The sequence below is a fragment of the Cololabis saira genome, chromosome 7 (assembly GCF_033807715.1).
Source record: "Cololabis saira isolate AMF1-May2022 chromosome 7, fColSai1.1, whole genome shotgun sequence".
NCBI lineage: Eukaryota > Metazoa > Chordata > Actinopteri > Beloniformes > Belonidae > Cololabis > Cololabis saira.
This window is the reverse complement of record NC_084593.1, coordinates 2,682,503-2,707,716: the sequence shown is the minus strand read 5'-3', so window position 1 is coordinate 2,707,716 and position 25,214 is coordinate 2,682,503. Positions and strand designations below refer to the sequence as shown.

Below are 25,214 nucleotides of genomic sequence, written 5' to 3'. Positions count from 1 at the left end.
TGTTTATATATATATATATATATATATATATATATATATATATATATATATATATATATATATATATATATATATATATATATATATATATATATATATATGCCTTGGGCTTTTACCAACATGGTATTAACCATTAATATATACTACAACAGTTTACTACAACAGTATAATTAAGTCCTGTAATGATGGCTTTTAGTTTTGATTTCCACCCCAAGAATTTAAGGGCCCCCCTCTCGCCCCCCCTAGCAAACATTTTTGGAGGCGCCCCTGAATCTTATCAGAAATAGTTGACAGTTTACCAATGATGGTTTCATCCAGCAGTGAGCAGAGAACCACAACAACAAATATTTCCATCCAAGGGGGGGAAAGTACACATTGAACGAATGCAAAATGCAAAAACGTTAATTTTAAAACTTTTTCAAATCCGAACTATTTACAGTATGTGTGTGGCCTCATCATAGAACCATCAGCCGGTTCTTCATCACCGCAAACCTTTCAATCACCTTGCTCTTATCAATATCAAATTTCCTCTCAATGGAGAGCAAGGAGAGGTTTGGTAGTCTGGTCTCATCCATGCAGTCCGGAGATAGTTTTTAATCAACTTCAGATGTTGAAACTCAGCATGAGTTTCCTGCTTTAAGGCTAAAAGTAAACAGACAACATGCGCGCGCACGAACCCGTGCATGACAGGCAGACACACAAGGGGAGAAGGGACTATTTCTTTCATTTTTATTTTTTAAACAAATTCATCCTCATGAACGTAAGTGTTAGTCCAACTTTCCTGATTTTATTCAGTACACTTTTTTCTTCCCCTTACTTGCGCCCCTCACCCTCACAGCAGCGGCGGCTGCTCCCTCTCCCCCCGCCTGCTCCGCTGGTGGAGAAAACGCAGATACTTTAGTCAAGTTCACTTTCACTTCCTCCTGGACGGGTTTCTGTGCGGAACTCCGTGTTAAGGCGATTGCAGCAGTTTTTAAACCGCCAGCAGCTCCGTTTCTGGTCAAAAGCGCCGCAGATAATTCCCGTTAACGGACTCACAGCTGGAACTGAAGGACGAAGGAGCCGACGGTTCGACGCGTCCAGATGTTGGAGCGGAGTCGGTGAATTAGCAGCAGTTCAGGTAGATAATGGTCGTGTAAGGTGTAGGAATTTTACACATTCATATTTCAATATTTGTACAGTAAAATTGTTTGAAATTCACTGTGCCTGTAGTGATTGTAGTTGTGTAGAGGGCTATGTGAGGCATTGGGGGAAATTATGGGAGAATTAATTTTTATAGTCTCTGCAAAACAGAACTTGAACCAAAAAAGGCGATTGACCTTTGTAAAAAAGTAAGGTGTTTGAAGATTAGATGTTAAAAGAAAAGTGTTTCATCCTTTTCTTTTACACTAAGAGCGTGTAAATATTACGGTGGAAGTTTGGGTATATGAAAAAAATATCTGCATTATCTCAAACTCAGTGCTTCATATCTTTGTGTTTCTGAGCCGCGTTCATTCATTTACCGTAAAGGCTGAAATAGGAGGGACATGAAAATGTAGGAGCGGCTGATTTGACCAGGTGAGTAGGAATGACGGCTGCTGGACTGCAGTCAGCCCGCAGGACCAGCTGGTACTGGTGACTGAAGCAGCTTTACCGTCTCCGTCCGTGTGGAGGAGGAGATGCTGCTCTCCCGCCGTCACACTCTGAACAGCTGGGAGGGAATTCTGGAAAATCCTGCACTTGGTGACACGTTTTTGATATTTCCTCCTTTTAGGCCTGAACCTGAACTTGGACTGTTAGTCTCCACATATTTCTGATCTATTCAGGCCGGCAGCTCTTTCTTCCCCCACAAATACAATAATGATCTGATACTGAGCTCCTTCTCCGTCTCCGCGGCAGCGCTTCTTCTCCGAGCAGCGGATCCGCTCAGATTGATAGAAGTTTTTGATATTTGGCATGTTAGTTATGGACATAAAGTTCTCAAAAACCACCGTGTTGAGCCGCATTTTGTAATAAACGTCCAAAATGTAATAACTTTTTCATTTAATTTTGTATAAAGCCGCATTTTGTAATAAACTGCCCAATTTTGTAATAGATTTTGCCACATTATGTAGTAAGTTATTGCATTTTGAGAAGATTATTATAAAATCCACTTGCAACTTTTTTATTTTCTAGGAAATGTAATAACATGGTGTATTATGTAATAATACTTATTATTGTTGTTTGTTTAACAATGAATTTATACAAGAGTGACTTACTGTTTTTTATGCAATTTCCCTCAGAGCTATGTATCCCAATAAATCTATGTATAAAACTCCAAATATAACTTTAGTTGCCTATTTGAAGTTTGGAATTATATAGGCTAATAACAAACAACTAAACTATGCTTTAGAATTGTTATTACATAATGCACCATCTTATTACATTTTATAGAGAATAAAAAAGCAATGCAAGTGCATTTTTATTACATAGTGCGGCAAAATGTATTACAAAATGCGTTGGGGTAGTGTGAGAAAGTGAGCAACCCCTCCCCTTCTCACCATCACCGGACTTTTTTTTAATGTGTGGCAAGGTGGAGGATTGGGCGTGGTCTGAGGGGGAGCAGCACACAGGTGTGCCTGGTTCTGCTGATTGTGGCACACCTGTGTCCAATCAACCTCTCCACCCTGCCTGGGTTTATAAACAGCAGCTGTATACCAGAAGAAGGGTCTGCTGGAGGAAGCTTGTTGAGAGGCTATGCCCCATTGTGCCTTTTTTTTTCCTAGAATACTGATTTTGCATCCGCCTGTATGTCTGTGTTTTTTGCATACAATAAAAAGCCTTATTTTTTGGCATTCGACACTCTGCGAGGTCTCCTTTACGCCTCATCACCCAGGTCCAGTTTTGCCTTGTCCCCTTGTACGTGGGGAGGCCGCTCTGGTTCCTCACAGGTAGGTAGTTTATTACAAAATGAAATGACAAAGTTATTACATTTTGGACGTTTATTACAAAATGCGGCTCAACACACCGCAAACAAATGGTGACACCCCCCTAGTGGCCGGTTTGCAGAAAATTCAAAATGTGTGTTATTTTAATAAAATCATTTTCTTTCACTGTGACTTAGTTCTGAGGTTCTGTTCATCTTAAGCCTGAATGAATGAATGAATGAAGCCACTGTTCTCACCCAATAAGATTATTGACACTACAGTGATAGTGACCTGTCCAATAAAGGAGCTCAGTATCAGATCATTATTGTATTTGTGGGGGAAGAAAGAGCTGCCGGCCCGAATAGATCAGAAATATTTGGAGACTAACGGTCCAAGTTCAGGTTCAGGCCTAAAAGGAGGAAATGAACGTGACCAGAAACTCCTCCTGGTCTCCATCTCGCTGCGTCCTGTGGTTTTTATCGTGTCGTGGTGTCTGACCATGAAATGAACAAGACTGTGGTCGGTTCCAGGTTCCTGGTTCCAGGTTCCAGGTTCCTGGTTCCAGGTCCCAGGTCCCAGGTTCCAGGTTCCAGGAGCCTCATTTATAAAAGAGTGTGTAGGAGTCATACTAAAAGTGTACGCGCGCTCAAAAGCCAAAAATGGCGTGCACACAATAAAATCCTGATTTATAAAATCTGCCACTGCAGTGAAAGATAGTGAAGCAGTAGAGGCCAGTGACCTGGGTTCTACCTCTGATGTTGATTTTCTTGTTAGTAACACTGCTGATTTGTTGCATTCAGCTTTAGATGAAGTTGCTCCTTTGAAAAGGAGGGTTTCTAGCCACAGGAGCTTAACTCCCTGGTATAATTCAGATATCCGCATGTTGAAACAAAACGTGCGTAAAATGGAAAGGAAGTGGTACTCTTGTAGGTCTGTAGACTCTTATCGTGAATGGAAAGATATTCTAATAGTATATAAAAAAGCCATTTGCAAAGCCAGAACAGCTTATTATTCAACGTTGATAGAGGATAACAAAAGTAACCCACGTTTTCTGTTCAGCACTGTAGCCAGGCTGACAAAGAGTCACAACTCTGTGGAGCCGTGCATTCCTGCAGCTCTCAGTAGTGAGGACTTTATGAGCTTCTTCAACAGTAAAATCACGAGAATTAGAGAAGAAATCAACCAGCCGGTTGTGGGCGTTTCTTCAGCTTTAGCGACTTCCCTAGGCTCTGACTTGTCTCTAGACTGTTTTGATCCTACAGACCTCCCTGAGCTGACCTCACTCGTTAATAGAGCTAAGTCAACTACATGTATGTCAGACCCCATCCCGACTCCACTATTCAAAAATGTTTTTTCTCTTATTGGTACGACAATACTGGACCAAATTAACCTATCCCTAAGTTTAGTATCACTAAGTACCACAGGTTTTCAAAGTGGCAGTAATTAAACCTTTACTTAAAAAACTTTCTCTTGACCCAGACACCTTAGCTAATTATAGACCAATTTCCAACCTTCCATTTGTGTCTAAAATTCTGGAAAAGGCAGTTTCAAGCCAGTTATGTGACTATTTGTATAGAAATGATCTGTTTGAAGTCTTTCAGTCAGGGTTCAGAATGCATCATAGCACGGAGACAGCACTGGTTCGAGTCACGAATTACCTCCTTATGGCCTCAGATAAGGGATTAGTGTCCATATTGGTTCTACTGGACCTCAGTGCTGCTTTTGACACTGTAGATCATTACATTTTACTGCACAGGTTAGAGCATGTTGTTGGGATTAAAGGGACAGCTCTACGTTGGTTTAAATCATATCTATCTGACAGGTTCCAGTTTGTTCATGTACATGAGGTTTCTTCAGAACAGTCAAGGGTCTGTTATGGTGTTCCGCAGGGTTCAGTGCTAGGGCCAATCTTGTTCAGTTTATACATGCAGCCATTGGGAAGTATAATCCAGAATCACGGCATACACTTTCATTGTTATGCTGATGATACGCAGCTCTACTTGTCTATGAAGCCGGATGAAACAGAACCGTTAGTTAAACTTCAGGCATGTCTTAGGGACATCAAGGACTGGATGTCCAGAAATTTCCTGCTTCTAAATTCAGATAAAACAGAGGTTATCATTCTTGGTCCAGAGCATCTTAGGAAGGGATTAGATGGTGTTGCGATGGCTTCCAGTGCAACTGTGAGAAACCTTGGTGTTGTTTTTGATCAGGATTTGTCATTTAAACCATATGTTAATCAGGTTTGTAAAATAGAGTTTTTCATCTCCGTAATATTGCAAAGATTAGGAAAATCCTCTCGCAGAGTGATGCAGAAAAACTAGTTTATGTGTTTGTATCTTCTAGACTAGATTACTGTAATGTGTTATTAGCAGGATGTCCAAGTAATTTTCTGAATAGGCTCCAGCTGATCCAGAATGCAGCAGCACGAGTACTGACAGGAATTAGCAGGAGAGACCACGTCTCTCCAGTGTTAGCGTCGCTCCATTGGCTACCTGTAAAATTCGGAATCCAATTTAAAATTGTATTACTTACAAATAAAGCCCAAAACGGCTTAGCTCCGCAGTATTTACAAGACCTGATAGTACCTTATGTTACTGGCAGAGCTCTCCGTTCTCAGAGTGCAGGTTTACTCGTAGTTCCTAGAGTATCTAAATGTAGATTTGAGGGCGGGCGTTCTGCTATCAGGCACCATTACTATGGAACCAACTTCCAATCTGGGTTAAGGAGGCTGACACCACCTCCACCTTTAAAACTAAACTTAAAACCTTTCTGTTTAGTAAAGCCTATAGTTAGTGTTTAGTAAACCTCTAGCTGGTGTTGGTAAATCTCTAGGTAGTGTAAACTCTAGTGTGTTAGAGTCAGTAGTCATAGTCGCAGCTATAGAACAAGACTATAATAGTTAGTCTCAAATATAGCTTGGTGGTAGATATGCTGCTATAGGCCTATGCTGCAGGGGGGCACCGACATGATCCGCTGGGCGGTGCCTCTCACCCTTCTTCTCTTCTCCATTTCCCTTCCTCTCTTCTCCATTTCGATTTTTATTTATTATAAGTATCTCATAGCTATCGTTTTTGTCCATCATTCCTGTAGTTTCTTGTGCTGGCCCCCCTTTTTTCTTTTTTGTGCATGTTTGCAGGCCGGAGCCTCAGGAGCTGCATGCTGGCCTGCGGTCCCGGCCCCCCCCCCCCCCATCCCCTGTCATCCCGTTGCTGCTTCCACCTGCCTACGTAGATGTCTGCTGTGTGCTGCTGTCGTCCTACCCCCACCTCTGGTCATCCCGCTGCTGCTTCCACATGCCTGCTGTGCTGTTGCCGTCCCCGACTCCCCCAGTCTGGCCTTCAGCAGGAGGGTCCCCCCTTATGATCCAGGTCCTGGTCCAGGTTTCTTCCCTCCTAAAGGGGAGTTTTTCTTGCCACTGTTTGACTTAAGGCTTTTCTCCCACTATGGGAGTTTTTACCTGCCATTGTTTATGTAATAATTGCTCAGGGGTTTATGTTCATGTTCTGGATCTCTGTAAAGCGTCTACAGACAACATCTGTTGTATTAGACGCTATATAAATAAAATTGAATTGAATTGAACCATGAATGGGCAATGCAAACTACTTCATGACTGTATTTGCATATGAATGAGCCTGCTGAGCATTCGCAGCGCCACCTGCAGTCTGTTTCCTACACTGCTGTGCGTCACACCGTGTCCTAACTGCATGCGATGCGAGCGAGCGTCAGTGACAAAATCAATTCCATGTCTTTATTTTCTATTGGACTGTCCTAACTGGCTTTCAGCGACGAAAAGCGCTGCACAGTGCGACGCAGCGCGCCGTTTTGAGCTGAACATTTGTCGGACGCCCTGCTTCTATTTTCTTACCTGTCGCTCGTGTTGAAAGCCGGTTGAAAGCGCTGTAGGAAACGGTCATGATGAGGAACGACTGATCCAGTTAGTTGAAATGAGAAGTTATCTCTATGATTCCTCCTCATTTCACTACAAAAACCTCTATAAAGTGGCAGCTGCTGGAGGGAGATGGACAGAGAGCATCCGATGTCACGCAGTGCTACGATAGTCAGACACTCGTATGCAGTTAGGACACGGTGTAAGTCTGATATGTGATGACATTAAAAGTATGACATGAATGTGGCTTCATTTCACCACCTCACTGTCTGCGTCGCCAGTTCCCCATATCTTCCAAATGTTTGTGGGCTAAGATCAAAGTTTGCGTAAAGACACGCACATTTTCCCGTTAAGTCTTTTTTTATAAATCCCAACCTTTGCATAGAAGGTGGAGTGCGCATCTTTCAAGCCCTGTTTTGTAGCACGCAAGGTTTATAAATGAGGCCCCTGGTTTTTCAACTTGAGTTCTGGAGAGTTCCTGCTGGGTACATGACTCAGGACAAAGTCCTCTGGAGGACAAAGTCTAAAACCACAGAGGCCTTGGTTTGGTGGGTGTGTCCGTTGCCATGGCGACTCGTGAACCTCACCTGAGCTGCTGCTGCTGAGACTCTGGAGGCTTTGGTTCTCAGCTGATTGGTGAGTCTCAGCTTCATCCAGAATCCCTGTGTACTAATCAGTTACAGAGGAGCTGGCTCTATTTTAAAAGACAACGCCCTCTTAAAGGTGAGTTTATTTTAAAAGACAACTCCTTCTTAAAGGTGAGTTTATATTAAAACACAACTCCCTCTTAAAGGTGAGTTTATTTTAAAAGACAACACCCTCTTAAAGGTGAGTTTCAGCTGCTACATCAGGTCGGTTTTTCCTGCTTGCAAAACCAAACGCTACAAAAACAGCTTTGTACCAGCAGCCATCAGTGCTATTAAGTGAGAGAAACTGCAACATAACCTTGTATTTATGTTTTCTATTGTTTCCTTTATCTTGTTTTTATGAAAAGGCACATTTTTTATCCTTTGGCTTGGTCTGAATATTTTAGTGTTTTTTATCTACTGATGTTTTAACTTAGCCAAAGCACTATCGTCACTTTATCTTGTCCTGTGTTGTTGAGTGTTTGGTTTTGGATTGTATGTTTAATACGAGATGAATCACTCACTGTAAACCAAATTTACCCAAGGGTACAATAAATAAATAATCTAATTTAATCTAATCAGCTGGAGTTGATTGCAGTGATGGACGTCTAAAAGAGGAGGAGGAGAGAGGCTTGGAAGCAGAGCTTGTTGTCGTCAGAGACCAGGGGTCCGTTTTACAAAGCAGGTTTAGTGAAAACTCTGAGTCTGTTCACCCTGAAATGAGGGAAACTCTGAGTTTTTCGTTTCACAAAGGGAGGTAACTCAAACCAGAGAGAGAGAGGTAACTCTAGCCTGTTTCACAAAGAGAGGTAACTTAAGCTCTCGGTCAGTTACCGTAGTAACAGACGCTCTGAATCTAACCTGGTCAGTTACCGTAGTAGCAGACTCTCTGAACCTAACCTGGTCAGTTACCGTAGTAACAGACTCTCTGAACCTAACCTGGTCAGTTACCGTAGTAACAGACTCTCTGAACCTAACCTGGTCAGTTACCGTAGTAACAGACTCTCTGAACCTAACCTGCTCGCTAGCAGGTTTTCTTCAATAAAGCCTGAGTTTCTCTCCGTCTCCTCCCTCAGTGGCGTCAATTCAGTCAATGGGCCTTCACGCGATATGCATCTGTTTTCTGCACCACGGACAACAAGCGGCAGAGTTAGAGAGCAGAGAAAATGTATCTGACAAACGCAATTTAACTTGTTCACTTTATTCACTATGTCAGTGCAACAATATCACAGGGACATCCCAGTTTAACTTCAAACAGTTAAAGTCCAAATGCAAAAAGGAGAGGGAGAGTAAAGAAAAGTCAAATATTTCCCTTAAACAGATTTATAAGAGGATTTATATCTTACTTTAAGATGTACTTGCATAATTAATCCATCAGTGGCTAACAGCCTCGTTAATATCTTCTGGACCCATCACTTGCCTTATTTCTTTTTTTTTTAAATTGCGTTGTTGTCTGCTTCCTTTTCATTTTTGTAAGTTAGTAACACTGCAGAGCTAAAAACGAGATTGATAGCGACCACTGTCGTCAGGGACGCTGGGACATTTCAAGATATGAGGGGGGTGCAAGTGTTGGGAAAGATAATACCTAGTGAAATCCATCATGTTTTTCTGATATGCATTTGTAGTTATTTTATATGTATTAAGTAATAGAATAAATCAATACAAATAGACACAGAGTAATTCCATAAATGTGTTAAAAAAAAAAACATTTACATTTTCCCCTGAAGCCGAGGTGTGGCGGCTGCCCCTGATCTAAATGACAATAACATTTAATTTAATACCATTCCACAACTGCTTTCATCTGTAATATTATAAGACAGTGTGCTTAAATGTTAAATGAATACTGTATTCAATCTTACACATTGACTGCAGCAACTTTCTCCCACGCCAATTGTCTTTCCTTTGCTGCTGCAGCTGTTTTTTTTTTTTTTCAAAATATGCTCTCATACTCGCCATACGCAGGTATTGACACTTCTAACTCCAGTGGCGTGAAGTATGTGGATCTTCAGATGCAAACTAATGTTTCCTCAAAGGTATTTTGTAAATTGAAATGTTAAATAAAGTTAAAAGAAAAAAAAGAAAAAGTATGGGGATCTTTTGTTGTCGCCGGTTGCCATGGTGAATCGTTGTATCTGGGCTCTACTGATGATGGCTTTTTATTTCCCTCACGCACGCGCTTAACTCAAGCTTTAACAAAGTCAGAGTTGATTGAACTAGCTCATATCCGCTGTTCTGGCGCCGAAAACTCAGAGTTTCCTATCTCAGGATAAGTCAACTCGGAGTTCAGGTTCGGGGGCAGATTTGGGGGCAGATTTGTGTGATGAGGGTCCGTTAAAGGGCCAGTCCTCTCTTTGGCCTACAAAGTAACTGCTGTTGTCTTCAGTAGTTGCTAAGACATATATTGTAAATATCTCTTTCTGAACCGTGATGAAGTGTTTGTTCTCAGCGTTCTGACCCCGGACCAAAGGGGTTAGCGGTTAGCAGTTAGCTAAAGGTGGTGGCTGCAGCTTCTGCCTGCTGGGTGTTAAATATTAATCTAATAACAAGTTTTACTGCAACACTTTGGAGGACAAAGTTCAGTGTTTCTGCAGTTGGAGACATCAGCGTACTTTATGACATCACAGATCAGATTACAGGCTAACTCTCATCCAGAAAACATTACATTTACTTAACATAAAATAAACCATCTGTACATTAATACAACTCAGAATGGAGCGAGGACTCATCTGGATGAAATGTTTCTGACTGTGTTAGTTTTATTTCCCTTTTTCTACTTTTGAATGTCAGTAGTTTAATAACTGCTAAAACATCCATCATCTAAATTCTGTTTCACAATGAAAATACAACCTTATTCTTTTTACTCTTTCAGTGTTTTGAACCAGACTGTAAATATGTTTGTTTCTGCTGTAAAGTTGGACATTTGAACACGGAGGTCAGCGAGGTAACTCTGTTTTGGCCTTTAGTGGTCAGTGGAGGAACTGCAGCCTGAGACTCAGCGGGAGGTCAGATGTTGGTGCTCGGGGGAGATGTGGGCGCTTGAAGTGTCAGAGTATCCCAGAATGCATTTGGCACCAATAAGCCAAAGTAAAAGAAAAGAGAGAAGTAAATACAAAGTTATAACTTCATTGTTGTTAACAGAATGTCGTCTTAAGATGATTTTAAGCCAGAATATTTGTTACAACTTCACATTTGTGGTAAAGTTGAAGATAGAACTTCTTCTAAAACCTCCTTGAACATTTTCAGGATAAACTCACGTCAACCTCATGGTCTGAGGCAGGACCTGGTCTCTACGGTGGGATTTCACAAACCTCACATCCTAAAATCTGTTGATGAGGTAGTTGATGGTCCTCGCTGTCAGCTGAACCTGGACCAGAACCTGTTCTGGGTGTAAACTGGGTCCAGGACTGGACTCTCCAGGGTCTCAGGTGTTTCAGTAATTCAGAGTCAATGATGATCTTTTGTCCTGAAGACAGAAACTAAGAGCAAACGTGTGATTAAATGGAGTGTAAATGTGTAAATGGCTTGAGGGTGTGAGCTGAGCTGCAGCTCCATGACTCCATCTAGTGGTGGGATAGTAGAAGTGCAGCAGCTTCCTCACTGCTGTTGGACATGAAGCTGAAGAGAAGATCAGTCAGAGCTGGTCGTTGTACATCTACCATGACGTGTGTTTCCTCTGCAGATGAAGGTAGAAGGTGTGTGAGCTGATGTGAATCCAGCAGCATGGATCAGTGTGAGGACAGAGAGGAGGGAGTCCTTCCCTCCAAAACCTCCCCGAGGGGAAAACCTGGGAGTCGGAGAGAAGAAGAGAGGTGAGATGATCTAACTGTCCATGACTCTTCTGCACGTCAGAGTTCAGCCCTCACGTCACCAAACACCTTTATTACAGGAGACCTGGACCTGGACCTGGACCTGGACCTGGAAATGAACCTGGACCTGGACCTGGACCTGGACCTGGACCTGGACCTGGACCTGGACCTGGACCTGGACCTGAGCCCAGCTGTGTGTCCTTGAAGAGTGACAGATCAAGGGATTTTTTTTATTATTTTAAAGATACCCAACGTTCTCTCTCAGTGAGGTGAGTTTTACATAAATGTTTTTGAAAACGTAGGAACGAGGAATTTCTCACTATCAGGTGGTGGAGCCAGGCTGGTTGTCAGGGGGACATATATTTTGTCTAATGTTCCCAGCCTGGCTGAAATATAAGGCAGGATGTCCAAAACATCTTCAGCTCACTCACGCACTGACTGCTTCTCATAATCAGTTGTACTGTGTGACTCCATTCATGAATGCTCTCTTTTTATTAAAACTCCAGAAAGACAGCTGAGTGTGTCCTGACATTCTTTTTGAACACTTTATTGAACGAACAACAATTTTTGCCACCGCAGTACATAGACCAATGAATAGAACAAACTGGTGGAGTGTAGAGCAGTGTCCGGTTAGAGTGAGCGAGTTTGAACAGGTGAGTTTTGAGTTGGGTTTTGAATGCTGTGATGGAGTCTGTTTGTTTTATGTGTGGGGGGAGTCTGGGTGCCGAGCAGCTGAAGGCTCGGGCACCCATGGGGCACCCATGATGCACCCATGGTGCTGAGACATGAAGTGGGAATGTTGAGAAGTCCAGCCGAGGTTGAGCCGAGGGAGGGGAGGGAGTGTCTTCATGTAGGAGGTCAGAGGTCAGTGGGAGCTGGTTGTGAAGGGCTTTGTAGGTGAGGAGGAAGTTTTTGTAGATGATGCAGTTTGGACTGCTAGTGGACTGGTTGTGGACTGCATCAGGTTTTTTCAGGGTGGGGGTGATGGCAGCTAGTTTGAGAGTGGGGGAACAGTTCCAGTACTGAGGGAGGAGTTGATTATGTCTGATGGGGGAAATGAATGGCAGACAGGCTTTGACCAGCAGAATGGGGAGGGGATGAAGCTGACAGGTGGAGGTTTTGGCTTTACGGATAAGTTCTGAGATGGTGAGCTCTGATACCCGAGTGAAGTTGGTGAGAGAGCTGGAGAGAGGTTGGTTGGTGGTCGTTATCCAGGGTGGGTGTGTGAGATGCGTGTTGAGGCCAGTTGCTGGTGAATGGTGTTGATTTTGGAGCTGAAGAAATCCAGGAAAGCGATGCATTGGTCGGTGGAAATGTCTGGAGGGTTTTTGGAGGCTGGAGTAGAAGGTTGACGGTTGAAAAAAGGACTCTGTTGTTACCGGAGGCAGAGTTGATAAGGTTGGAGTAGTATGAAGATTTGGCAGTATTAAGGGCATTCTTATAGTGGTGAAGGTGGTCTGAGTACATTTGGCTGTGCACAGTGAGTCCGGTCTTTTTGTAAAGTCTCTCCAGTCGACGGCCTGTAGTTTTGAGCTGGTGGAGGTCAGAGATGAACCAGGGAGCGGAGTGAGTAAATGACACGGAACGGGTTTTCAGTGGAGCCAGGGCAGTGAGGGAGGAGGAGAGACAGTTGTTGTAGTGGTTCACCAGATCAGCAGGAGGAGAGACAGTTGTTGTAGTGGTTCACCAGATCAGCAGGGGGGGAGACAGTTGTTGTAGTGGTTCACCAGATCAGCAGGAGGAGAGACAGTTGTTGTAGTGGTTCACCAGATCAGCAGGAGGAGAGACAGTTGTTGTAGTGGTTCACCAGATCAGCAGGGGGGGAGACAGTTGTTGTAGTGGTTCACCAGATCAGCAGGAGGAGAGACAGTTGTTGTAGTGGTTCACCAGATCAGCAGGAGGAGAGACAGTTGTTGTAGTGGTTCACCAGATCAGCAGGGGGGGAGACAGTTGTTGTAGTGGTTCACCAGATCAGCAGGAGGAGAGACAGTTGTTGTAGTGGTTCACCAGATCAGCAGGAGGAGAGACAGTTGTTGTAGTGGTTCACCAGATCAGCAGGGGGGGAGACAGTTGTTGTAGTGGTTCACCAGATCAGCAGGAGGAGGAGAGACAGTCGTTGTAGTGGTTCACTAGGTCGGCGGGGGGAGGGTGAGGGGGGACTGGGAGAGGAGCTGATCAGGGTGGAGAGATCTCTGGGGTTGATGTTGCTGATATTTCTGAAGGAGATGATCCGTTGTTCTTTGACTTTGTGCAGTTGAGTGAGGATGTCGTAAAGTACAGCTTCGTGGTCTGTAATGGGGAGGTCAATGATAGTGAGGTTAGCGGGAGTAATGTCAGTGCAGCAGATTAAGACCAGAATGTGTACTTTGTTGTGTGTTGGGAGGTTGACGTGTTGTATGATACCAAGGCAGTTCAGGAGTGATGTGAAGTCGTTTGGAGGGGTCATCAATATGAATATTGAAGTCCGGTGGAGGATAACAGTGGGGGACATTGTGCATATAGATGTTATTGGAGATGAAAATTCAATGAGGAAAACGGCCTTTCTGTCTGTAAATGGTAACGGCTTGATGATGATGGGTTTGGGGCCGGTGAGTTTTACAGCTAAGCCTTCAAAAGAGGAGTGATCCGGGACAGTGAGGGCAGGGACTTTTATGTTATCACGGTAGATAAGAACTCCCCCCCCCCCCCCCACCCACCCCCCGCAGGATGAGGCTCGACTCCAGAGGTTGATAAAACAGGACTTTATTCCAAGACAGTGGTATCCAACTGACAACTCAACTGACAGTTGACAACTAACAGAAACAAACACGCGTTGCTAAGCAACCAATAAACACTTGTGACCACGCCCCCTTCCCTCTAGTCCTGTATATATATTGTCTGTTTGTTATATGTGAAACCAGGAAGAGTGGCTAATGTACTGCATCAGCTAATGGGGATCCAAAAAAATTCATAAATTCACAGACGGAGGGAGGAGAAGAAGAAGCGACTGAAGGCAAGGGGGAGTGGGTGTAAAAGGTCACGCATGGATGTCCGGTGTGTGAATGTAATCAGTCGTGTGTACAGTACGCTGTAAGATCTTTGCGAGCATGAGACTGACTGATTTAGGGAGGAAGTTCTCCTCAGGTGGACGGTGTTGCTGGCTGCAGGAGGACAGATGGTTCCTGGAACCATGTGAACATTGATCTGTTGAGAAGCTGGTCTTTGTGGACACTTGCTGGACCTTCTTGTACGACGTGTAAGACGTGTAAGACGTGGACAGTTTCAGGAGGACCAGAGAACCTTTAACATGACAGGAAGTCCTCTGGTGGACTGTTCTTATCCAAACATGACTCCATGGACCTTCAGACATTATGTGACCTAGTTCTTCATGATTCCTCCACAGAGTGGACCAGCAGATCTCAGAGTCCCCCAGTGGTCCGTCTGTCCAGCAGCATCAGACCCGGCTGGACTCCATCTTTCAGGTCTGTACAAGAACAACAACTGCTTCTCCATCTGTTGTCCTGATGTCCAACTGCATGCTGGTCTCTGGAGACCAGTGAACTGTCAGTATGTCCATCATGGACCTGATGTTTGTCTCCATGCTGGTCTCTGGAGACCAGTGGACTGTCAGTCTGTCCAACATGGACCTGATGTTTGTCTCCATGCTGGTCTCTGGAGACCAGTGGACTGTCAGTCTGTCCAACATGGGTCTGATGTTTGTCTCCATGCTGGTCTCTGGAGACCAGTGGACTGTCAGTCTGTCCAACATGGACCTGATGTTTGTCTCCATGCTGGTCTCTGGAGACCAGTGGACTGTCAGTCTGTCCAACATGGACCTGGTGTTTGTCTCCATGATGGTCTTTGTAGACCAGTGGACTGTCAGTCTGTCCATCATGGACCTGATGTTTGTCTTCATGCTGGTCTCTGTGACCAATGGACTGTTCAGTCTGTCCAACATGGACCTGATGTTTGTCTCCGTGATTTCAGTCTGATTGTGTCCATGTGGTCTTCTGTTCCAGCTGCTGGAGGACGACATTGTCATGTTTGTGAAGGACGAGCTGAAGAACATCCAGAAGGTTCTGAGTCCAGATTACCCAGAATCCTCAGAGAGTCTGGAGGAGGATGAAGATGAAGAGCCGGAGAGCATCAGAAAGACATTCATGAAGATCACAGTGAAGTTCTTGAGGAGGAGGAAGCAGGAAGAGCTGGCTGACCTCCTGCAGAGCAGTAAGACATTTCTCTGAACATCTGAGCTGCTGGATAAACCACACCCAATGTCTCAGTAGATGACCAACATTCACAGATCTGACACAACATTAAACCCACTGGAAGGTGGAGGAACTCAGCTCATCTTCTGTTAGGAACATCTCATTAATAGGGTCATTAATATCACAGTAAATTAAAGTTTTATTCTAAATAGTTGAACCGTGTGGGTTCAATATTCAGTTCCAGCAAACACAAAACAAACACAACTTGTGTGTCTGAAGTAAATTGTAGAGGAAACACTGTTGTTGGTCCTCTGATTGATCGGAGGGGTTTTTGGGAGGAAAACGCTTCAATACTCCTCATTGAACGGCTGATCAGTGAATGTTGAAATGCTGATTCTTTAGAGGAAGTAGAACTTGTTGTGGGCTGGTTTTAATCACTAAGTGGTTTTCTTTATTTCATCTTTATTTAGAGACCTTTGCTGCCGTTTGTCAATCCAAACTCAAAGTTCAGCTGCAGAAGAAGTACCAGCATGTGTCTGAGGGGATCACTAAAGCAGGAGAGACAACCCTTCTGGAGCAGATCTACACGGAGCTCTACATCACAGAGGGAGGGACCGGAGAGGTCAATGAAGAACATGAAGTCAGACAGATTGAAGCAGCTTCCAGGAAACCAGACGGAGCAGAAACAGCCATCAGACAGGAAGACATCTTTAAACCCCCACCTGGAAGAGGAGGACCAATCAGAACGGTGATGACGAAGGGAGTGGCCGGCATTGGGAAAACAGTCCTAACACAGAAGTTCAGTCTGGACTGGGCTGAAGGCAGAACCAACCAGGACATCCAGTTCCTGCTTCCATTCACCTTCAGAGAGCTGAATGTGCTGAGAGAGGAGAAGTTCAGCTTGGTGGAACTAGTTAATCGATTCTTTTCTGAAACCAAAGGAATCTGCAGGTTTGAAGACTTCCAGGTTGTGTTCATCTTTGACGGTCTGGATGAGTGTCGACTTCCTCTGGACTTCCACAACTCTACAATCGTCAGTGACCCCAGAAGCTCCACCTCAGTGGACGTGCTGCTGACAAACCTCATCAGGGGGAACCTGCTTCCTTCTGCTCGTCTCTGGATCACCACACGGCCCGCAGCAGCCAATCAGATCCCTCCTTACTGTGTTGACATGGTGACAGAAGTCAGAGGGTTCACTGAATCACAGAAGGAGGAATACTTCAGGAAGAGGTTCAGAGATGAGGAGCAGACCAGCAGGATCATCTCCCACATCAAGACATCACAGAGCCTCCACATCATGTGCCACATCCCAGTGTTCTGCTGGATCACTGCTACGGCCCTGGAGAAAGTCCTGGAAACCAGAAAGGGAGGGGGGCTGCCCAAGACCCTGACTGAGATGTACATCCACTTCCTGGTGGTCCAGGCCAAACTGAAGAAGGTCAAGTATGATGGAGGAGCTGAGACGGATCCACACTGGAGTCCAGAGAGCAGGAAGATGGTGGAGTCTCTGGGAAAACTGGCTTTTGAGCAGCTACAGAAACCTGAAGGAAACTTGATCTTCTATAAGGAAGACCTGACAGAGTGTGGCATCGATGTCAGAGAGGCTTCACTGTACTCAGGAGTGTTCACCCAGATCTTTAGAGAGGAGAGCAGCCTGTACCAGGACCAGGTCTTCTGCTTCATCCATCTGAGTGTCCAGGAGTTTCTGGCTGCTCTTCATGTCCACCTGACCTTCATCAGCTCTGGAGTCAACCTGCTGGGGGAACAAAAAGACACTTTCTGGTTGTTTAAAACAAGAGCAGACACTCACCTCTATCAGACAGCTGTGGACAAGGCCTTACAGAGTCCAAATGGACACCTGGACTTGTTCCTCCGCTTCCTCCTGGGTCTTTCAGTGGAGACTAATCAGAACCTCCTACGAGGTCTGATGACATCAAACCAAAGAAGTTCACAGAACAATCAGGAAACTATCAAATACATCAAGGAGAAGATCAGTGAGGATCTGTCTGCAGAGAGAAGCATCAACCTGTTCCACTGTCTGAATGAACTGAACGATCGGTCTCTGGTGAAGGAGGTCCAAGAGTCACTGAGGTCTGGACGTCTCTCCACAGATAAACTGTCTCCTGCTCAGTGGTCGGCTCTGGTCTTCATCTTACTGTCATCAGAAGAAGATCTGGAGGTGTTTGACCTGAAGAAGTTCTCAGCTTCAGAGAAGGTTCTACGGAGGCTGCTGCCGGTGGTCCAAGCCTCGAAGAAAGTTGTGTAAGTACCAAGAGGCACATGTTGGACCTCTGGAGTGGGGGCTAGTTTCTGACTACGTCTGGTTTTACCTCCAGATTTCATGTTTTCTTCACTTGTTTGGGTCTTTTTTTCAGCACAACCTCACATGAGTGAGTTTACGCTGGTTCTTTAATTTCCAGACACTTTGGACCTAAAATCACACACAAACATGAACTCTGACAAGGAAACACTTTCATTTCTGATTTTACTGGGGGAGGGGGCAGGATGAGCTGAAGACCAGCATAACATTTGGAGACACAACTACATTTTCGTCCATAAAAGTGAAATAACCTGGTTGTTGTTCTTTTCTTCCGTCTGCAGACTGAGTGACTGTAACCTCTCAGGGAACATCTGTGCACTTCTGTCCTCAGTCCTCAGCTCTCAGTCCTCCAGTCTGACAGAACTGGACCTGAGCAACAACGACCTGCAGGATTCTGGACTGAAGAAGCTGTGTCCTGGACTGGAGAGTCCACACTGTAAACTGGAGTTTCTCAGGTCAGGATTCATTCAAGTCTTTTCCTGCTGACTCCCTTGCAGCAGATAATTCACTTCAGTCTAGTTTTACTGGTAGAACCCACTTCACTAGAAGCTCACCTCAGCACTCCACACACAAATCAAAGGTTTAAACCTCAGTGCGGTCTAATCAGTACCATATTATTGATTCTTGATTAATGTAATCTTGATTAGGTTATGGGAACAACACTTTCTCTCCATCTTTCTGGAGGTCTGCTTTAAAACCTGCCGTTGTGAATTAAACCACGGGGCCGACCTGCTCTGACCTTTGACCTTCTGCTCCTGAGGGACGACACCATCCAACGTTTTTGACATTGAAGCTGTAGTTCTGTCAACAACATCACTCAGCTGTGCAGCAGCAGGATTCAGGACTCCAGCAGAAGATCTCCTTCCACTACGTAGATGACACACAACTTTACATTTCAATGTCACCAGGAGACAATGAGCCCATATAAGTGTTATTTAGATGCAGATAACAAATCAATAAGTGGATGTGTGTGACGGTCGTGCCCCCTCTACCTCACTGTAGGCTAGCATGCAGCCTCTGTGATGGCAGAGTGGGAGCAGGCCGTCAGACCAATCCTGCTCACCTGTGGTGGGCGGGGCCTGTGGAGTATAAAGGGAGCTCCTTCTCCACAGGCTCGCTCCCTCTCTATCCTCTCATGCAGCAGGGCCTCTGCCACCTGGCCTTGCCATGATTTAAGTTCCCATTTTTGCATCCTTTTATACAACACTCACCCAGCACACTCCACACATCCATACACTGCAGACATGACTGATTACTGATATCCTCACACCTCACACTGGGTTATGGCTATTATTTTGATATTTTAATTAATAAATATACTTTAAAACTGTTGACCATTGTGTGGACTCCTTGTTTTGCCATGTTGCCCTAGAGCATGACAAAATGGGGGCTCGTCCATACCTAATTGATTAGTTTGTTTGATAACATTTTTTTTTCTTCAGTTTTGGAAAGTATTGAGTTTTGTTTGGGAGTTCACACTTGAGTTTGTTTGTTTTTTGGTTGGGAGCGGGATGAGAGAGCGTTTTTCTCCCCAGTTTCTAAGTTTCAGGATACAACAAGGTAAGTGTTGGGATGTGTTTACAGGTGTAGGTACTTTTGTTTTTAGTTGGAACAAATCCCTTAGCGACCGGCATCAATAGGGTCTCGGCCGTTTTGTTTGTTTCTTTGATTTTCTCTTAGTAGAGTTTTTGTGTAGCGGCGGATCTTGGGGGTCACACAGGTGGCTGGAGGGGAGAAATCCTCATGCCCGGGTGCCGACGGTAGGTTTAAATTAGGTAGTTAATTAGGAATATTGGGTACGTTAGGGGGGGGTTTGTTCCATATTGTTTAAAATGTTGTACTGCACATTGCCGACACAGCCCCAACACTTGTTTTTGTAAGGTTTTGTTTTCTGCCCGAATGGAAAGATGAGTTTGGTTACGGACAAAGTTATTGAGTCTCCGTCAGTGGAACATCTAAATCAGTGTACAAAAGACCAGCTACTGTTCCTTGCTGAACACTATAACATTACAGTAACAGGAAAGCTCAAGGCAGCAATGAAGGCCACACTAATCAGTGGGTTGGTGGAGAGAGGCATTCTGCAGCTTGATGAAGAGGATGAGGTCAAGTCGGACGTTGATTTTAAATGGGAAAAAATAACTATTGCTGTTAAAACAAAAACATGTAATGGATTTAGAGAAGATGAAACAACGTACTGAACTGGCCAAATTAGACTTGGAAGCCAAGAAGCTGGAGTTGATTGAACAGGGCATATTGTCAGCAGATGCATTGAATACTGGAAGCAGAGGTATAAAAGCTATGGATGTTGGCAGTGGCCTGAGGCTCCTTCCTAAATTCAATGACAAGGATCCCAACACTTTTTTTCTAGTATTTGACAAAGTTGCAGAGGCACAAGCTTGGTTAGATGCAGACTGTGCGTTAATGCTACAGTCTGTTCTCACAGGGAAAGCGCAAGAGGCATTTGTTGCTTTAACACCGGAATACTCTAGAAGTTATGTTAAGGTTAAAGAGGCAGTGTTAAAGATCTATGAAAGGGTTCCTGAAGCGTACAGGCAGAGATTTCGGGGCTGGAGAAAACGTGACAAACAGTCACATGTGGAGTTTGTCAGAGATTTGACGACACAGTTTTCGCGCTGGTGTTCATCATCTGAGGTGGTGAACTTTGAGCAGTTGTTTAACACTGTACCATCTAATGTACCATCTAATGTTGCTCCGTACATCATTGAGCACAAAGTAAAATCACCGACTGAGGCTGCAGTGTTGACAGATGAGTATGTGTTAATTCACAAGAACAGTTACAGTATTCATACAGCAGCTACAGAGAAAGTGTTTAATAAATCTCTGCATGTTAAAGATTTTCACAAAAATACGCCCGACAGCAAGGTGCCACCAGGTACACTTGACAAATCACTGGGGGTATGCCATTATTGTAAAGCTTCAGGACACTGGAAGAACGAGTGTCCGGTCCTCAAGTCCAAGGACAGGTCCTCCAGCTCACAGGTCAAACCAGTGGCACTGGCTAATTCACTCAGCCCAGTGGCTGTGCCTTTAGGACAACAGAGTTCACTCTTGAAATCTACAGCTGCTGAGGCATACTTGCCTTTCATTTCTAGTGGTTTTGTGTCTGTGGTGGGAAATGACGAAAAAGTACCAGTAAAGGTGTTACGAGACTGTGGCTCAGTAGATTCTTTTGTACTCCAGTCAGTGTTACCTTTTTCAGATTTGACTGATACAGGGGAGAGCATTTTGATCCAGGGAATGGGCATGTTTGTGTTTCCTGTCCCAGTCCATAAGATGTCACTTACTTCAGAGTTGGTAAATGGAGAGGTTCACATAGGGGCGAGACCGGAGTTGCCGGTTGCAGGGGTGGATATCATCCTGGGTAAGGACCTCTGCGGGGAACGAATTTGGGCTGACCAAATACCTAATGTGATTACCAGGAATTGGCCTGGAGATGTTCAGCAGGACAAGGAGTCTAATGGGGCAGTAGTGTATCCAGCTTGTGTGGTTACATGTGCCGGCCCTGCCCCCTCTACTCACTGTAGGCTAGCTAGCAGCCTCTGTGATGGCAGAGTGGGAGCAGGCAGTCAGACCAATCACCCAGCACACTCCACACATCCATACACTGCAGACATGACTGTTCACTGATATTCTTACACCTACCACTGGGTTATGGCTATTTTGATATTTTAATTAATAAATATACTTTAAAACTGTTGACCATTGTGTGGACTCCTTGTTTTTGCCATGTTGCCTTAGAGCATGACATGTAACATAATGTTCTTCAGGTGAACACAAACAAAACTGAACTAGTAGTTTTTGGACCAGAAGAAGAGCGTTTAAGAGTCAACACACAGCTTCAGCTATTACAGCTACAAACCACTGAGACCTGAAATATGGGTGTCGCCATGGACTCGGACCTGAAATCTGGGTGTAGTCATGGACTCAGACCTAAACCTTCAGAGACATTAAAACATGGACAAAGTCGTCCTATCACCTGAATAACATCTCCAGGATCAAGGACTGATGTCTCTGCAGGACCTTGAACTGATCCATGTTTATCTTCAGTGGACTTGATTACTGCAACAGCATCTTCACAGGTCTGACTAGCTGTCAATCACACAGCTGATCCAGAACGCTGCTGGTTCTCACCAGAACCAAGAAGGTGGACCACATCAGTCCAGTTCTGAGATCTTTACACGGGATCCCTGCACCTCAGAGAATAGACTCTAAAATAATTCTGATAGTTTATGAATCACTGAATGGTTCAGGACCAAAATACATCAGACTTGTTACCATAGCAACCACCCAGACCTTTCAGTTGTCCTGTTCAGGTCTGCTCTGTGTCCCCAGAACCAAACATGGAGAAGCAGCATTTAGCTTCTATGCTCCACAGATCTGAAACAAACCTGCAGGAACTGAAACCCTCAGTTCCTTTGAATCAAGTTAAAACTCGTTAGTTTACAGCCTTTGATGGATTATTGAAACTATTCTGAATTCTACTTTAAACGATGATATTAGTTCTTAAATGTAACTCTAGTTTCAGTAACTTTTGTTTGTTCTGCCAACTGCACTAAAAGTCGTGATTTTAATTTTCTCTTTATTTTTCATGTTTTTATCATGCAAAGCAGTTTGAATTGTTTGTTCCTGAAATGTGATTTAACTGAAACTTTACTGAAGACCAGCAGAACAGTTGGAGACACAACTACATTTTCTTCCACAACAGTGAAATAACCTGGTTGCTGTTCTTTTCTTCCGTCTGCAGACTGAGTGGCTGTAACCTCTCAGAGGACATCTGTCCAGTTCTGTCCTCAGTTCTCAGCTCTCAGTCTTCCAGTCTGACAGAACTGGACCTGAGCAACAACGACCTGCAGGATTCTGGACTGGAGCAGCTGTGTCCTGGACTGGAGCAGCTGTGTCCTGGACTGGAGAGTCCACACTGTAAACTGGAGTCTCTCAGGTCAGGATTCATTCAAGTATTCTCCAGGTCCAGAGAACCTGCTGCTAAAGGTGTCTGCAGCAGGACACTTGAGCAGAGAACATGCAGCAGACCTGTGTTGTGTGTCTGCAGCAGGACACTTGAGCAGAGGACATGCAGCAGACCTGTGTTGTGTGTCTGCAGGCTGTCAGGCTGTTTGATCTCAGAGGAAGGAAGTGCTTCTCTGGTCTCAGCTCTGACCTCCAACCCCTCCCACCTGAGAGAGCTGGACCTGAGCTACAACCATCCAGGGGAGTCAGCAGGGAAGCTTCTGTCTGGACTGAAGGATCGCCGCTGGAGACTGGACACTCTCAGGTAGGACACTCCCAGGTAGGACACTCTCAGGTAGGACACTCTCAGGTAGGACTCTCCCAGGTAGGACACACTCAGGTAGGACGCTCTCAGGTAGGACACACTCAGGTAGGACACTCTCAGGTAGGACACTCTCAGGTAGGACACTCTCAGGTAGGACTCTCCCAGGTAGGACACACTCAGGTAGGACACTCTCAGGTAGGACACTCTGCTGGGTGGGAGGAGACTGGACACTCTCAGGTAGGACACACTCAGGTAGGACAGTGTCAGGTAGGACACTCTGCTGGGTGGGGGAGACTGGACACTCTCAGGTAGGACACTCTCAGGTAGGACACTCTCAGGCAGGACACTCTCAGGCTGGACACTCTCAGGTAGGACACAGGTAATGGGGGGGGGTGTAGTGGATACGGGAGTGTCCAACAGGTGATGGGGGGGGGGGGGGGGGGGGACTCTGACATCACTGCTTCCTCTGAGAGAGACAGAGCTGGTCTGACCCTCCTCCTCCTTCCAGGGTGGAGCCGTCTGGACAACGATTTCTGACACCAGGTCTGAGGAAGTGTAAGTGTTTTTATTCAACCATCTTCACTCGTTCATGAGTCCATCAGTGATCAATAACTGATCAATAATAACTGCAGCTGCTTGTTTGTTCTCTCCATCAGATTCCTGTCAACTCACCATTGACACAAACACAGTAAACAACTTCATCAAACTGTCTAACAACAACAGGAAGATGATGTTGGTGGACGAGGATCAGTCATATCCTGATCATCCAGACAGGTTTGATTACTATCGTCAGCTGCTGTGTAGAGAAGTTCTGACGGGTCGCTGTTACTGGGAGGTTGAGTGGAGAGGAGAGGTTTCTTTATCAGTGAGTTACAGAAGAATCAGCAGGAAAGGAACCTCTGGTGACTGTAGGTTTGGATGGAACGATCATTCCTGGAGTCTGTACTGTTATCCAGGTGGTCGGTACCGTGTCCTTCACAATGAGAGAGACACATCCATCACCTCCTCATCTCCAGATTCAGACTCTAGAAGTGCAGGAGTGTACGTGGACGTTCCTGCTGGAACTCTGTCCTTCTATGAAGTTGTCTCTGACAGACTGATCCACCTCCACACCGTCAACACCACCTTCACTGGACCTCTCTATGCTGGATTTAGACTCAGGTCCAGGTCTCAGTCCCGATCTGAGTCCATGATAAAATACACGTTAAGGACCTTGTTAGTGTCTGAATACTCGGTGTCTCTGTGTCCAGTTTAGTCTCCAGAGTCTCCTGTCAGAGAAACAGTCTCTGTTGGATCCTGGACTTGGACTCTGGTTCTGGTTCCTCAGTGTCTCCATGATGATGATGATGATGAAGAAGAAGGAGATGATCACTGTTTATCTTTAGCTTTTTGGTTTATTGTATTTTATTTGATATTTTTTTTCACATTTAAACATTAAATATTTTGCTGGATTGTTGATGTTTGATCATAAATTCGATTTTTATCTCATAATCCTTGTTTTATTCTTGATTCTGTCTCTAAATGTTTTTATCTTTGACTTCACGTTTAGATTCTTAAAGTCTTGTTAATTTTAGTCTTTTATGACCACTAGAGGGCAAATAAATGCATTTAAATGCAATAATTTATGTGTTCACTGGAGGGCAAATAAATAGATTCAAATGCAGTAATTTATGTGTCCACTAGAGGGCAAATACGTATTTTTAATGCAGTAACTTATGTGTCCACTAGAGGGCAAATAAATGCATTTAAATGCATTAATTTATGTGTCCACTAGAGGGAAAATAAATGCATTCAAATGCAGTAACCTTTATGTCCACTAGAGGGCAAATATATAGATTTTAATGCAGTAATATATGTGTCCACTAGATTGCAAATAAATGCATTTAAATGCAGTAACTTATGTGTCCACTAGAGGGAAAATAAATGCATTTAAATGTAGTAATTTATGTGTCCACTAGAGGGCAGGTAAGTAATTTTAATGTGGTAATTTATGTGTCCACTAGAGCCGTGATTCCCAACCCCCGGTCCGGTACCGGGCCGCAGAGCTGTTACTACTGGACCGTGAAATGGCTTGTGTTCCGATCATAATTCAATTCAATTCAATTCAATTCAATTCAATTTTATTTATATAGCGTCTAATACAACAGATGTTGTCTCTAGACGCTTTCCAGAGATCCAGAACATGAACATGAACATAAACATAAAAAA

At 44.4% G+C, this 25,214-nt stretch overlaps 1 protein-coding gene and 1 long non-coding RNA gene across 2 annotated transcripts in view; both read left to right on the top strand.

The window, feature by feature from the left end:
* Positions 1–24,458, top strand: part of LOC133447755 (NACHT, LRR and PYD domains-containing protein 12-like) — a 69,862-nt gene extending 45,404 nt beyond the window's left edge. Inside the window, exons 8-12 of the mRNA XM_061726481.1 lie at positions 17,995–18,168; positions 22,479–22,673; positions 22,836–23,006; positions 23,515–23,561; positions 23,663–24,458. Coding sequence (XP_061582465.1) covers positions 17,995–18,168; positions 22,479–22,673; positions 22,836–23,006; positions 23,515–23,561; positions 23,663–24,261 — 1,186 coding nt within the window. The 3' untranslated portion in view covers positions 24,262–24,458. The remainder of the gene's footprint in view (positions 1–17,994; positions 18,169–22,478; positions 22,674–22,835; positions 23,007–23,514; positions 23,562–23,662) is intronic.
* Positions 888–14,667, top strand: LOC133446726 (uncharacterized). The gene is made up of 3 exons (XR_009782875.1): positions 888–1,120; positions 11,080–11,475; positions 14,589–14,667. It is a non-coding gene; the product is annotated as an uncharacterized LOC133446726 (long non-coding RNA).
* Positions 24,459–25,214: the final 756 nt, after the last annotated feature.